At 42.8% G+C, this 14,602-nt stretch overlaps 2 protein-coding genes across 3 annotated transcripts in view; one reads left to right on the forward strand and one right to left on the reverse strand.

Moving 5' to 3' along the window:
- Nucleotides 1–14,602, reverse strand: part of CACNA1C (calcium voltage-gated channel subunit alpha1 C) — a 706,039-nt gene that overhangs the window by 675,515 nt on the left and 15,922 nt on the right. The gene's annotated exons all lie outside the window — the stretch shown is intronic.
- Nucleotides 5,394–14,602, forward strand: part of DCP1B (decapping mRNA 1B) — a 58,778-nt gene continuing 49,569 nt past the window's right edge. Inside the window, exons 1-4 of one of the 2 annotated variants that reach the window (XM_048828186.2) lie at nt 5,520–5,603; nt 9,402–9,442; nt 10,140–10,284; nt 12,908–13,035. In XM_048828186.2, the coding sequence (XP_048684143.1) occupies nt 12,939–13,035 (97 nt within the window). In that variant the 5' untranslated portion in view covers nt 5,520–5,603; nt 9,402–9,442; nt 10,140–10,284; nt 12,908–12,938. Of the gene's footprint in view, nt 5,604–9,401; nt 9,443–10,139; nt 10,285–12,907; nt 13,036–14,602 lie in introns of both variants that reach the window. The other variant, XM_048828178.2, reaches the window with a different exon arrangement.

A 14,602-nucleotide genomic window follows, 5' to 3' on the forward strand; every position in this document is an offset into this window, starting at 1 on the left:
GCGGCCCGCGGGGTTATTTTCTGCGGCCCGCCAGCTCCCTGCGGCCCCCCCCTCGCCCCCCCAGCATTTACCTAGAGCGGCTTCGGCCCAGTGCGCACTGAGAGCAGGGCAAGCTCCTTCCCTGCCTACCTGCCTGCCCTGCCCCCGCGCCACTCCGGGAAGCAGCTAGGACCTGGGGCGGGAGGGGGTGCCACAGGGGTCTGTGTGTTGCCCTGGCTGCTCCTCCAGGTACCTCCCCCGAAGCTCCCATTGGCCGCGGTTCCCCACTTCGGGGGAGGTACCTAGAGGAGCGGCCAGGGCAACACACAGACCCCTGTGGCCTCCCACCCCCGCAGGTCCTGGCCGCTTCACGGAGCGGCGCGGCAGCAGGGCAGGCAGACAAGGAGCCTGATCTGCCCCTGGTGCGCGCCAGGCCAGACCCGCCACCCAAACCCCTCCTGCAGCCAAACCCCCTGCCCTGAGCCCCCTGCTGCACCCCACACTCCTCCTGCACCCCGACCCCCTGCCCTAAGCCCCCTGCTGCAACCTCCTGCACCCCAACCCCCTGCCCTGAGCCCCCTGATGCACCCCACACCCCTCCTGCACCCCGACCCCCTGCCCTAAGCCCCCTGCTGCACCCTCCTGCACCCCAACCCCCTGCCCTGAGCCCCCTGACGCACCCCACACCCCTCCTGCACCCCGACCCCCTGCCCCAAGCCCCCTGCTGCACCCTCCTGCACCCCAACCCCCTGCCCTGAGCCCCCTGATGCACCCCACACCCCTCCTGCACCCCGACCCCCTGCCCTGAGCCACCTGCTTCACCCTGCACCCTGACCCCCTGCTCTGAGCCCCCGATGTACCCTGCACCCCTCCTGCACCCTCTGGGGGCAGGGAAGGGGCAGAGTTGGGGTGGAGATTTCAAGGAAGGGGTTGGAATGGGGGCAGAGAAGGGGTGGGAAGAGGTGGGGCAGGGGCGGGGCCTTACGGAAAGGGTGGAGTGGTGGCGGGGCAGCAGCTGGGTGGTCAGTGGTGCGGCCCTCGGGCCAGTGTACTAGTCCTTATGTGGCCCTTGTGGTCATTTGAGTTTGAGACCCCTGTGATAGAGGTATATAAAATCATGAGTGGTGTAGAGAAAGTGAATAAGGAAAAGTTATGTACGTGTTTCCATAATATAAGAACTAGGGGCCACCAAATGAAATTAATAGGTAGCAGGTTTAAAACAAATAAAAGGAAATTCTTCTTCACTCAGCGCACAGTCAACCTGTGGAACTCCTTGCTCGAGGAGGTTGTGAAGGCTAGGACTATAACAGGGTTTAAAAGAGAACTGGATAAATTCATGGAGGTTAAGTCAATTAATGGCTATTAGCCAGGATGGGTAAGGAATGGTGTCCCTAGCCTCTGTTTGTCAGAAGGTAGAGCTGGATGGCAGGAGAGAGATCATTTGATCATTACCTGTTAGGTTCACTCCCTCTGGGGCACCTGGCATTGGCCACTGTCGGTAGACAGGATACTGGGCTGGATGGACCTTTGGTCTGACACAGTATGGCCATTCCTATGTTCTTATGTTCTTAGATACTGAGTCTAAATGACCTGCTCTTTGAGGTGGGGGCTTGCTTAACTCCACCCAAGATATAAGGGGGCTGGAGTAACTCACTACACAGAGGCACTTTGAATCTGAGACAGAGAGAACTGAGGTGTGGACTAAGCAACCCGGAAGGAGAAACGTTAGAAGCAGTCACACCTGGGGAGAAAGCTTAGGTTGAACGCTGTTATTAGCTAAATTTCAAAATGAAAGGCCATTGCTAAACAAAAAGTTGAAACATTTTGTTCATTTCATTTGTTTCAAAATGTTTTCTTTCTGAAATGTTGAAATGAAACGTGGTACCATTTCCAATTTTTTTGTTTGTTTGTTTTCGGCCAAAACTATGCACTGAATTCTACCCAAATTTGCAAATAGTTTTGTTTCCTCAGTAAAGGTGTTTTCTGTGAATTTACTATTTGCCAAAAAGAATTCACCCAGCTCTACATAAGAGTAGCTGCTATTGTATCTGGTTGAGGGAGGTTGTGGAATCCCTGTCACCGGAGATTTTTAAAGATAGTCTAAACAAACATGTGTCAGGGATGGTTGGATATATGTGGTCCAGCCCCACTCAGTGCAGGGCCTGGATTAGATAATCTCTTGAGGTCTCTTCAAGCCCTACATTTCTATGATTCTATATTTCACAATTATGTGCTTTATAAAATTATGAAATTTTCAAAGCTAAAAAAACACTTTGCTTCATAAACAAATTCCAGTAAAATCAAGCTAACTTGATTTGGGAGAGCAGTTATAGATTGTTCACTTAGTGAATTAGTAAGTGAGCAAACAAGCACATTTAAAGAATTAAAGATTTTTGTTATGAAATCTTTGCTGAGAAGTGCTTAGTATTTTTTGTAGAGAATTGAGAATTCACAAGGTTCTGTACCTACAAGATTTTTTTTTAAACACAGGCCAGGTCTACCCTATAGACCTATATTGGTATAACTACGTCACTTAGGGGTGTGAAAAATCCACACCCCTGAGCAACATACTTATATTGACCTCATCCACTGTGAAGATAGCTCTATGTTGCCCAGAGAGCTTTCCTGCCGACATAGCTACTGCCTTTCGGGGAGGTGGATTAACTAGGCTAACAGAAGAAGGTATCCCATTAGTGTAGTAGTGTCTTCACTAAAGAACTACAGCAGCACAAGACAAGCCCATAGTGTTATGTTGTAAGATGTTAATGGCTGCCATCAAGCAGGCCTTTGTTCTCTAGAGGTCACAAAACTGGTCAAAACTGGTGGGTGTGTACTTTTGTTTCAGGCTAAATAGCAGGAGCAATTAATCCCCTTAACGTAGTGAGATAGTTGTAAATAATAGAAGATATTGCCCAAGGTAATGGATCATGTGGCAAGGCCTCATCCAACGCCAAGATGTGTGGGCTCAGGGGTTCCCTGATTGCAGACACCAGGAGTAAGGGATTGTTTGGCAAGCTGTGTGTGTAAAAGAGGCAAGAAGCCAGGAGAAAACCCATAGAAAGCAAAAAGAAAACCATCAGAAAGGAAAAAAAGCAGTTGTGAATGTGGTCCTGACAGGGAGCAGAGAGACACAGCTCCTTGGACATAGAATGCACTGGAAAGGCAGGCTTGGGGATTTTTGAGCAAGGAAACTGCCTGCAGTTGTTTGTTTCCTCTGTGTGCAGGAAAGCAGGACTCTGTAGATTCTTTGTAAATAAACAGGATTGCATCAAGGAATATACCTGATTCCTATAATCAATTTCTCCTCCTAATGGAAACAAACCTGGAATGCTCTAAATATTGATTAGCCACTCAGTCAGACCAAATGGGCAATAACAGAAACAATCTTACCAACTTCTGCTTTTATTCATTCCCAGAATTCAAAAGGTATATAAACAATAATTTGTATTAAACAGTAACTGTGATTAAAATGTTGTACAATAACAGACTCAGACCTACACTGGAATGCCAAATTGTAACCATGAGTGAATGTTTACAATCTGAAAGAACAATCCGTTTCAAACCAATTTCTACATTATATTCTGTCTCTTTTGGAGTTAGGTTGACTAGATTTTTGCAAAACAAAATAGGAAAACCTTTTTCAATATTATCAGTAGTATGGGTACCAAAAGGGCTGGGCAGCTACAGAAGTCAGGTTGAGAGAGCTTAATTCTCCCAGGCCTCAGTGACAAATTGGGGGCCTTGTCAGTGTGGGACATCTGCAGCAGGTGCTAGATGTATTTGCCACTAATGGCCATAAGAAGGATTGGCACACCAGAGGGGATTCAGTGAGGGGAGGGGGGATCTTGTTTCTAGGGACTCCAGGAGGGTTTAAACAGCAGAAAGAATTGAGTACATCTGCTTGTCACTTGGGCAGCAAGGAATGCCTAACTGTCACCCTTCCTACTCACTGGTTTTCTTCCCATCTTCCTCCTGAAGTTTCCAGACCACAGCATTTCTTTCCCTAGTCTATGAAACACTATACCTTACTTACTTTGGACTGATGTTAGGGCACTGGACTGCTTACCTTTGGAGGAAAATATATTGTCCAGCTGTTTCTAATCATGGTGCCTCACCACTGATGAGCTTCACTTGTGTTATTTCATAGCTGATTCAGATGAGTAAGTAGGTCCATAGATGTATGCTGGCAAATATGAGCACACATAGCCATGGGTTTTTACTACCCATGTGTGTATGTCCAAACATATATATACATGCCCATTCAAATGTGTATGTGTGTCTATGCTACAGACATGTATGGCTTCGTATGCTCTCTCATGGGTACTTTTGTGTGTTGATGCTTTGGTGTGTCTGTATACTCAGAGGTATGAGTGTACATGCCCATATACATCTATGCCTATGTGTGCCCTAGGGCATGCGTGTATTTCTGTGCATATGTGTGTCTGTATCTATATATGTTATGGGCACATATGTATGTATATGTGCCTATGTTTCTAACTCCGGATTGCCCAGTCTCAACATTTCATTAAAACAACTAGGAGTCTGGTGGCACCTTAAAGACTAACAGATTTATTTGGGCATAAGCTTTTTGTGGGTAAAAACCCCACTTCGTCAGATGCATGGAGTGAGCATTACAGAAACAGGCATACACATATTTTGGCACGTGAAGAGAAGGGAATTACCTTACAAGTGGAGAACCAATGTTGAAGGCCAATTAGGTCAGGGTGGATGTGATCCACTCCCAATAATTGATGAGGTCAATATCAAGAGAGGGAAAATTGCTTTTTGGGTGAGCCAACCACTCCCAGTCCCTATTCAAGCCTAAATTGATGGTGTTAAGTTTGCAAATGAATTATCAATGCTTTTCTTGAATCCCCAGCAGCTGGAATCAAGTGATTTTTCAGAGACTCTCAACTTGCATTTAAAAAAACAAAACAAAAACCCTAAGTCTGTAGTCCTCCAGGTTATGGAGTAAATCTGTTAAACGTGAACCCTAAAGACTCCACCACCAGAAAACAAATAAAAATAATCTAAAAATTATTATTGTTGAGCCATTTTTATGATTTTGGGAGGCCTGGCTAATGGTTTGGGGACAATGGAGGCTGGCAATACCAGTCTCTGTACACTGCTGGGCACATGTGCCGGTGCCTGCATGTACATGCCCTCCCAGGGTGCCCCTCAGAAGAGTCTGGATTTCGCGCGGGGGCTGTGCGAGGCCGGTCGTTACAGGGTCAGGTCCCTGCAGGCCCCGCCCTCTGGGTTACGCACAGAGAGCCCGGCCAGGTCCTTGGGGAGTTTATCTTGTTGCTCATGGCAACAATCCTGAGCAATGTGAACTCGGCGCGCGACTACCGCGTCTGGGTCCAGCACCCTGGCCCCGGTTTGTTTCTGTCGAAGGGCTCGATCTTGTTCTCGGCTTTAGATTAATCATGCCCAGCCAGCGCGCCGTGAGTGTTGTTGTTGGAGGCAAAATGGCGGCGGCGGTGGCCGGGGCCGCCCTTCTGGGCAAGGGGCTGGACATCAGCCTGGCGGCGCTGCAGCGCCACGACCCCTACATCAGCAGCATCGTGGACGTGGCCAGCCAGGTGGCGCTCTACACCTTCGGGCACCGCGCCAACGAGTGGGTGCGTGAGATGAGACCCTCCCCCCGCCCAGGGCCGGGAGCCCCCCATGCCCGGGGGTAGGGCAGGCAGCGGGGAGACCCACTGACTCTCTCTCTCACACACGGGGGGGGCTAGGAGTGGGGAGGGAGCTGGGAGACCCCTCCCCCACACATATACAGGTTCGGGGAGGGTAGGCAGTGGCGACACACACACCCCGACATGGGGAGGGCACGAAGCGGGAAGACACCCCCCACAGACATACACTTGGGGAGTGAGGGAGCTGGGAGGGAAAGGAGAGGGATCGTGGCTGAAAGTCTTGGGGGTGTATTTCTCTTCTTTAACTTATAAAATATGCTCAGTTATAAAGGCCCACGTCCACTGTGAAACCCGAAAGGGAAAAATAACCGTTTCTGGTTCTCACCTGCACAAATTCTGAAACTAAGCACCAGTCAAAAGCTGGTGAGAGGATCGTTGGGAGAAAGAAGAGGTGGTCCCCGTCCCCCCATGCTGGCTTGATGAACTTTAAATTCATAGGGGTGCCTATTAAACAATGTGTGCTAAAGCACGTAACAAGTCCTTGCCTTGAAGAGCATATAGTCTATATGTATATAGTGTATGAATGCAATACAGTGTTCTATGGAAAGTGCATTGTAGCTGGAACGCTCTATGGAATGGTGGGTGTGTGTTACCAATAATGGGGTACCAATGGTCAAGAAGCAGCAAATACAACAAATCTTCATAATAAGAATACTGTTTATAGAAGCCCTGATCTAGTAAAGGATTTAAGCATGTGCTTAACATGCTGAAGTTTGTGGGACTTTTCATGCAATTAAAGTTAAGTACATACTTAAGATCTTGTCTGCACGTGGGGTAGTGTGCTCTATGGGGGTGTTGTGTGAGTTCTAAAGCTCACAAATGTGTTGAGTGTTTCTTGGTTCATGTAGACCCTCTGCGCACTAAAGATTCCCTAGTGCACTTTGACATTGTGTTGTTTCACACCAACAGGGCCTACATGGACCAAGTAATTAGGGTGACCAGATAGCAAGGGTGAAAAATCAGGAGAGGAGGTGGGGGGGGGAGGGGTAATAGGAGCCTACATAAGAAAAAACCTCAAATATTGGGACTGTCCCTATAAAATTGGGACATTTGGTCACCCTACAAGTAATGCACAACACGTTAGTGGGCTTTAGAACTCAGACCCCCTTAAAGCACATGAGCTACAGCATAGACAAGCCTTAAGTTATTTGATAGATCAGGGCCACAGCAAGGAACCATACACATTGAACCAACTTCCTTTCTCTCCTGAGTCTCTTCCAGTTCATTGCACTGTCTAGTGGATTCATTTGAAAGCAAATACAATATAGTTTCAATTGTTATCCTCTCATTTTCATATGTTAAAACTTCATAAAATTCTCCATTTGTTTAAAAATTTCCACAATTGGTCTCTTCCCAAAAGTTATTTATTTGGGGAAAATTGACAGAAATCTTGTCAGCTGTTTTTGGAAGTTGTATGCAATGAAAAAATACAGCCTGAGCCTCTGTGTGTTTATAATTTAGAAAAAAAAAAAAGGCCAGATTTGTTTTTGGAGAAGAAACTCAAATATGGCTGAACTTTGAAACTTGGCATCAAGCTAATCTTTGGTGAGGAGAAATGTCCATGATAAAATTTAAAAAAAAGTAGTTGGAAATTTCAACCTTTAATCTAAAAATTCTGAACATTTGAAAATTGCACTGTGGACGTGTCTAATGCAAAATGGACACTCATAGAGAGATGGACCATTAATAAGGGCTTTTCCTCCTCAGAAAAGCACTCATTTCAATGCACGTAATAGCTACTGATTGGTGCCTCCTAGTTAACCCAGTGCACACTCTGTTAAAGAACTGGACTGGTGTATGTCGTTGACAAGCTGAAATGAACAAGCTTTCTCTGCATTTCTTTTCTTTCTCCTTTCCTTCCTCTTTCTTAAATTTTGTCTATTTTCTTCATTCATATATTAAGGACTTTTAGCCAAAAGAAAGCAGATACTGCCTAAACCATTTAAGAAAGAGAAAAATAAATAGTTAATGCAGCATTAAGGTTATCTAGTCAGAAATGATAAAAAGACAGTAAATGCAAAAGTTAAACGATTTCCAGAAAAACTAACTCAGCTGCATTGCACATATGTAGTGTTTTGTAGTCCTGCTTTTCTTTTAAAATCTGTTCCTTAAAATATTATACACACATAAAACATATAAGATATATAACTGGGAATCTTAACTCGTGCATTTCCTGTCTCTTTGTTGTTTTAATTGTGCAACCTTAACATTATACGCTGTAGCGCTTTATGTCTAAACTCTGATCCTGCAATCTCCTCTGTGTAAGTATGCCTGTACAGGCTTCTGTTGTCTTCAGTGGCACTCTGCAGTGGTGACTGAATGGGCAGACCCTGATAACAATCAGATTATAGGACTGGAATCTTATTTAAATAGACAATTTTGAGTAAGTCACCCCTCAAACATAAATGTTATGGATATTTTTTTTTTTAAGAAAGTCCTTCGAAACCTAATAGCAGTTTAATTCAGTATTACCCTGCGGTGTGAGAGAGAGAGAGAGAGAGGAAAGGGAAAAAACCCACAAATGCAATGTGCTGATACATGAGGATAAGAAAGTTAAATTGATACTAGGAGGAGGTGAAGCTTACCAATCCATTTTCAAAGTCCACACTGAGTTACGGGCAAAAAATAAATATTGACAATTATATCCGATTTTAAGAAATATAAGACATTAGTAATACAGATGGTATTTTTAAAAAAAAAGATTATCTTGAGTGACCCATTAATATTTTGTCAGACTGAATATGCTTGGGTCAAAGTGTGATAATGATTTTCATCTAACCCCTGTGCATACAACAAATAGAGCTGTGTATGGAAAACTTACTTAAAGTTTTTTCCCCAAATCCATTTTTAACACTCCTGATTATCTAATGCTGATGGGGTTAAACAGTGATCAAAACTGGTTTAGGGGAACTATGTTTAGGCATGATTTTCAAATGTAACTCTATCTTTGTGTGGACAGTTTTTATGCAGTATCTTTCATCTAGAAGGATCCCAAAGAGCTTGTCTCCAAATTTTTTGTCCCTGGACCAGAAAAACTTACATATTTTAAGCAAGTGGGATATTATGTGTCAAATGGAATGCAGATGCATAAATGTACTGGCGCTTTCTGACATCCAGTAGATCAGGTAGAGACGCTGACGTTTCTTTATTAAAATGACAACTCATCAATTATCTTGGCTGACAGGATATCAGGAGAAAAAATTAGATAAGAAGACAACTGAGTTTTTTTTCTTTTAAAAAAAAATGGAACTAAAAAGAAAAAAATACAGAGCTGATGGTTTTCGTGTCTTACCGTAAGACCTGATTCAGCTGAAGGATGAAGGGGAACTATGGTAGTTGTAATCTCTTACTAGCAAATCCCTGAAACTTGGTTTAATTATTTCCTCATTTCGGTCAGAGATATGTAACTGTGATGGTCTTTGGTAAAAGGAAGATAGTGGTGGCTTATTTATGGTTAACAAAATAATAGTTCCTGTGCTTCCTATTGCTTCATCAGCAATGGACTATGACTATGGCAGTAAATCCACTTTTCTCCTCTTCATAAGGATAATCCCTTTTTACTGCTGTCTTTGTTGTATTAATGATCCAATACGTTAAATTCGCTATACCAGTGTGTATCTTATACCTGCTGCTGATACTATGTGATTGTTTTGTGGAAAACATTGGTTTTCCTTCACCTTATGAATTTTCATTTGAATTACTTGAATGTTTCTTTTATTTTAGGAGAAAACTGATGTGGAAGGAACACTCTTTGTTTACACAAGGTGAGAATGTTATATTTTAATGTCTGAACATAAAATCTATGGAAGTAGAAAAGCCTGCTAAAAAGAATCCTTAAGTAACCACTCTAAATCCTGTCTTATTACATGGTGAAAAAGAATAACTTAAGTTAGTTTGAAATTGTCAGAGACAATGCAGGGAAGGGATCATTGAAAAGGAGAATGTCACTTTGTATGTGTTCATGTGGATAAGGTTTGGAAATGTAATTTAGATCTCAGTACTGATGAATCTGATAAATCTTGACAATGTTCTATTTAAAGTAGGATGTAACATTTGTCTGTAACAAGGTTTCAGAACAAAAAAGCCAAATGGCAGAGTAAATAATAGTACTCATCAAGGTTAAGGAAATGTCAGGACTTAATACAATTGTAATTGGTTCCTGGCTTAGGGGAAAGTTCATGCATTTTCCTTACATTTCGCTCAGTATCAAATTACTTACAGTGTGGTTATCATGCATGTTTCACCCCAGGTGTTTAAGATATTCTCAGTGGCTCTCTTTTCTAACGGCTCTGGATGTTTGTTTTAATTTCATGGTTCAGTTTTATATTACATTTGTTGTTTTCTAGCTCTTCACCTCTTAATTGAAGGCAGGGTTGTTTGGGGAGGTGGGGAATAATTTAATGGATTTTAAGGCCAGAAGGGACCATTAGATCATCTAGTCTCATCTTTTGTATCACACAGGTATGTTGCAAAGCCTTCTCTATCATCTGTGTGCTGGGCTTCCAGGGGGTTGCATCATGATTTGCCTGCTGTTGATGTGACGAGCAGAAGATCAGGCAGCTAGCAGACATAGGGTTGCAGCTGTTAGGCTTGGGTAGTCAAACAGGTAAGTGGATTTCCTCCCTCTGTTTTTTTTCTCTTGAGGATCCAGCTAAGAGAATGACGGGGACTGAGGAGGCAGGAGGCCCCCCTGATTGAGTCAGGAAGAGAGGGATATGGAGGTGACAAACCGCATGTGAGGCCAGGTGTACAGTGGACCCAATCTTCTACTAGGGAGTATGGGAGCTTACGTTGATCTCTAGGCTCCTTCTTACCCAGCAGTAGAAGTCAGTACCAGCACCTCCTCACACCCACTCTTCTATTCATCTGTGTAGAGAAGAACAAGAATGGATGAAGTAAGAGATGCTGTTGTATCTGCCACGGCTGGAGGAAGGAACTGGCTCCTGCTTCTGCTGCTTATGGCAGAGTCTGGCAGATCAAAGGTGCCTTGCCCACTCTGAATCAGGAATATGATTCTCTTGTACACTGGACCTGAATTTTGGAGCTGTCTGCAACTAGCCTCCTGCTTCTAGTCTCTCCACCACTCCAGTTCTTTTTCTGGGTCCTGAGAAGAAGGAAGTTGAGGAAGGATATTCACTTACCTGTTGCAGTGTCTCAGTCTAGTAGCTGCAGTCTTTTCTGCTCAGTTCCCCCTATATTCTTAATCACAGCACTAAGAGTTAACCCTTTCCCAGCCCTTGCCTTTAAGTAGGAAATAAAGGCACAGGCTAGAAAGTAGAATGAAGACATTCAATTACATAATTAAACTGAAAAATACACGGTTAAAAAAAGAGTTTAATAAAATAAAGAGCTTTACAAAAATGAAAAGCGATAGACTAAAACTATAATCTTTATTTTGAAAGACTACTTCGAGGAAATGTTTCTACCCTAAGGGCTGGTCTTCACTACCGGGAGATGGATGCTGCTGCAATTGATGCAGCAAGGATCAATTTAGTGGGTCCAGTGAAGACGGCAGAGAGCTTTCCAGTTGACCCTGGTACTCCAGCACTCCAAGAATAGTAAGGGAAGTCGACCGGAGAGCGTCTCCTGTCGACGCAGCTCAGTGAAGGCATCAGGATAAGTCGACCTAAGCTACATCAACTCCAGCTACGTTATTCACGTAGCTGAAGTAGCATGACTTAGGTCAACTTACCCCGGTAGTGAAGACAAGCCCTAAGTGTCAAATATCTGCTTCCTGCTGGGGATGATGCTAAAACACTCAGAGATATACAAGTCTGGCTATTACCATGAAGTATTCTTTCTGTCACTCCCTTCCCTAGTTTCCTTCTCTTTGATAAGAGAATACATGATTTTATTTTCAATGGATCCTTGGCTTTTAGCAGTTCTGAGCAGAAAATGCCAAGTACACCAGCATACACAGCACAATTTAATGTGGTTTGGCATTGTCCAGTCTCATACCCCTATCTAATTATGTTCTCTAGTTTTATTCATTTAGAGCATTGTTTTCCCGGGTAATAATATTTGGCTCTTCTACATAGGGCTTCTTCTTTTTAGATCACTTTACAAACAATAACTAAATAGTCCCCTTCACATTTTAGTGTCAGTTGATGTTGAAAAGGCTTATAAAGTTTAGGTCTTATCACAATAAAAATCATCTGTTCATATCTGTTGGAAACTGGGGTGGGTACAACTGAAGAATTCCTTTCTGCAGATGATGTAGTAACAAATCCATTCTCACCGTTATTTTGGAAATGTGAAAATGTCTAGCATTACAGTTAAATAAACTGGTTTATTTATCACCTGCTCCTCTTTGTGAACTGTGAAAAATATCTTTACACTAAGTGTCAAACATGAGACCTGCTAGGGATAACATTAAAAGACTCAGAGAAATACAATTCTGGCTATTACCATCAAGTATTCTTTCTATCACTTCCACCCTTTGTTTCTTTTTCTGTTGCCTCCCTTCCTGTAATGCAGGTTCCTGTGCTTTGGAGTTAATGAAGACACCCGCTGGTGATTACTGTACTTGGCACTTATCCCAAACATTTAGTCAGTGTCTTGTCCATCACTGTCAAACTCAGTTCCAAAGTAACATCTCCTATTAGCATTGGAAGTAGTGTGGGATTTCTGCTCTTATGTCACTTAGGGAGTTTTGAAAATCTGGAGTGACTTGAATAATTCATTATCTTTGTGTATTAAAGAAAAAAGTAAAAATTTTAATTAATTTTGTCCCACAACTGTCTCTCCAATATCCATTTTCTGCTGCAGTGGGAAGGTGTAGACCAGTTCTGATTCTTGGATACTATAACACCAATGCTCTGAGGACAATTTTACGTTAGTAAATTATCGCCGGTTCCTAAAGTTGTAGGCCTTAGAACTTGCTGTAACTTGCATGCACAAATAGTTAGGATTATGACTAGAGGCTTTGAGACTCAAACTATAGCACCTCAGATGCTGCAGACTGTTTAAAAAAACAATCATTGTGGCCACAGTTATCTATGTCATTTTTCATACAGAGCTTAGGGGTTTGAAGAAAGCAAAAGGATTCCACAAAGGAACCAAAAATTCTGTCAGGCTCCAAGACTGTTGTTCAGTTTCCTCCCTGGCAACATAGTTAGATTTTATATAACTGCTTCTATTGAAATAATAATTTTGGAGCACTGTCTGACAAAGAAGGGGTACTCATATTTTTCCTTGACTTACTATGATTTCTGCTTGGTAATTTACAGATCAGCTTCTCCCAGGCATGGCTTCACCATTATGAACAGGCTGAGCATGGAAAATCGCACAGAACCCATCACTAAAGACCTAGATTTCCAGCTGCAGGACCCTTTTCTGCTTTACAGAAATGCCAGATGTGAGTCTCTTTCTTCTATCCATTGGGTAAAGTGTTTGAGAAATAAACTCTTCCTTACAAAATTTGCCTCTTTAAAGCATTCCAATGACTGCTAGTGCATTTAGTCTATGGCTTTCGAGCTGACATTGACTTGTTCAGGAATTGCAACCCGGAGAGGCAAATTTCGATATTTGACATGCCAAATCAAGGGAGGATTAGCTCTTTGTATCAAAGTGCCTTTCTTCTTGAGAAAGTAGTTAAACATAGTTAAGCCATTAATTTGTCTCTTAGCTGACAAATGGTAGACTTTATGTGCTAAAATACAGTGTAATATAGATATATGTAGAAATCTTGTTATGCAGTATGTTTTTTTGAGTATGTCTGACTTGGTGTTTGGAAGACTTCCTTTAAGGGGAATCCACTCAAGATGGGGTGGTATAGCTGATCTCTGATTTCATTGTGTGTGCCGCACAACACTGGAAAAACACTGCCAATTCAAAACCCTGCCTTCTGGTTTGGCTACAGCTCCCTACCCTTTTAACAAACTAGTGGGTGTTATTGACTGTTGCTCGAAGGAAGGAAGGAAGGTTTGTCCATCTGTTTTTGGTTGACCGGCTCATTCCACGCCTAGAATTTGCAGATATTAGCAGTATATAAGGTTCAGTCTTTCCTGGGGTTATAGGAGCCATTTGACTGTCACAGACAAGGGCCAAGAGCTCCCTGAAGCTCTCAGGAGCTAGTTTGCCCAAGAGGCCATTTCAAACTGTAGCAAAGCAAAGCTTGCCTGCAGGAGCCCGTGGTTCAGAAAATGAAGGCTTATGTCTCTGCACTCATGCAGGAGATCTGTACCCTGGCACAGGCTTGTCTTCAGGTCCTAAACTTGAAAACAGTTTGTATGGAATCCTCTGAACCTGCCTTTGTGACCATCTGAAATCTAGAAGTGTTCCAGTTGGATGTGATAGAACTGGAAGATATGTCATAGTATATCTCACCTGCAGCACATTGGGGTATATGCATCATAGAGACTATCTATTCCCAAATATGATTTGAAGCAGGAAAATGCAGCAAGAAAGAATTCAGTGGCTCTGACTCACTGTGTGGTAGAAATGATTGTGGAAAAGTGAAAACATCATGAATAGTCAATAAATCCTCTACCTTTTGAAAGTATCTGAAAAGCTGAAAAAGAGGTGAATGGTGGTCCTTGAAATTTCCCAGAGAAACTGAAAGTAAATCCAGAGGACATCATCAGGCTGCCCCACACCTCTACTTGTAGCCATTGGTAAGATTTTAGATCGGTAAGTAAGGTAGGGACTAGTTATCACTCCAGTTGGTGGATTTTTAAGTTTCTTACCTATATACACGCAAAGTATTTTCCTTATGTTATGTATATATATATAACTTTGTAAAAATTGCCAGTGGGGTTTTTTGTGTGTATATGCTTAAAACTTACTTTTTGTTGTTAGATTTAAAAATTGAGAATAAGATCTAGCCATTTGTACTAACCTTGTGTTTCTTTACAGCAGTGAGAAACAATAATTAAGGATAGTGAGAAACAGTCTATTGTAATGGTGTAAAACACACTAACATA

The sequence above is a fragment of the Caretta caretta genome, chromosome 1, assembly GCF_965140235.1.
Source record: "Caretta caretta isolate rCarCar2 chromosome 1, rCarCar1.hap1, whole genome shotgun sequence".
NCBI classification, from domain to species: domain Eukaryota; kingdom Metazoa; phylum Chordata; order Testudines; family Cheloniidae; genus Caretta; species Caretta caretta.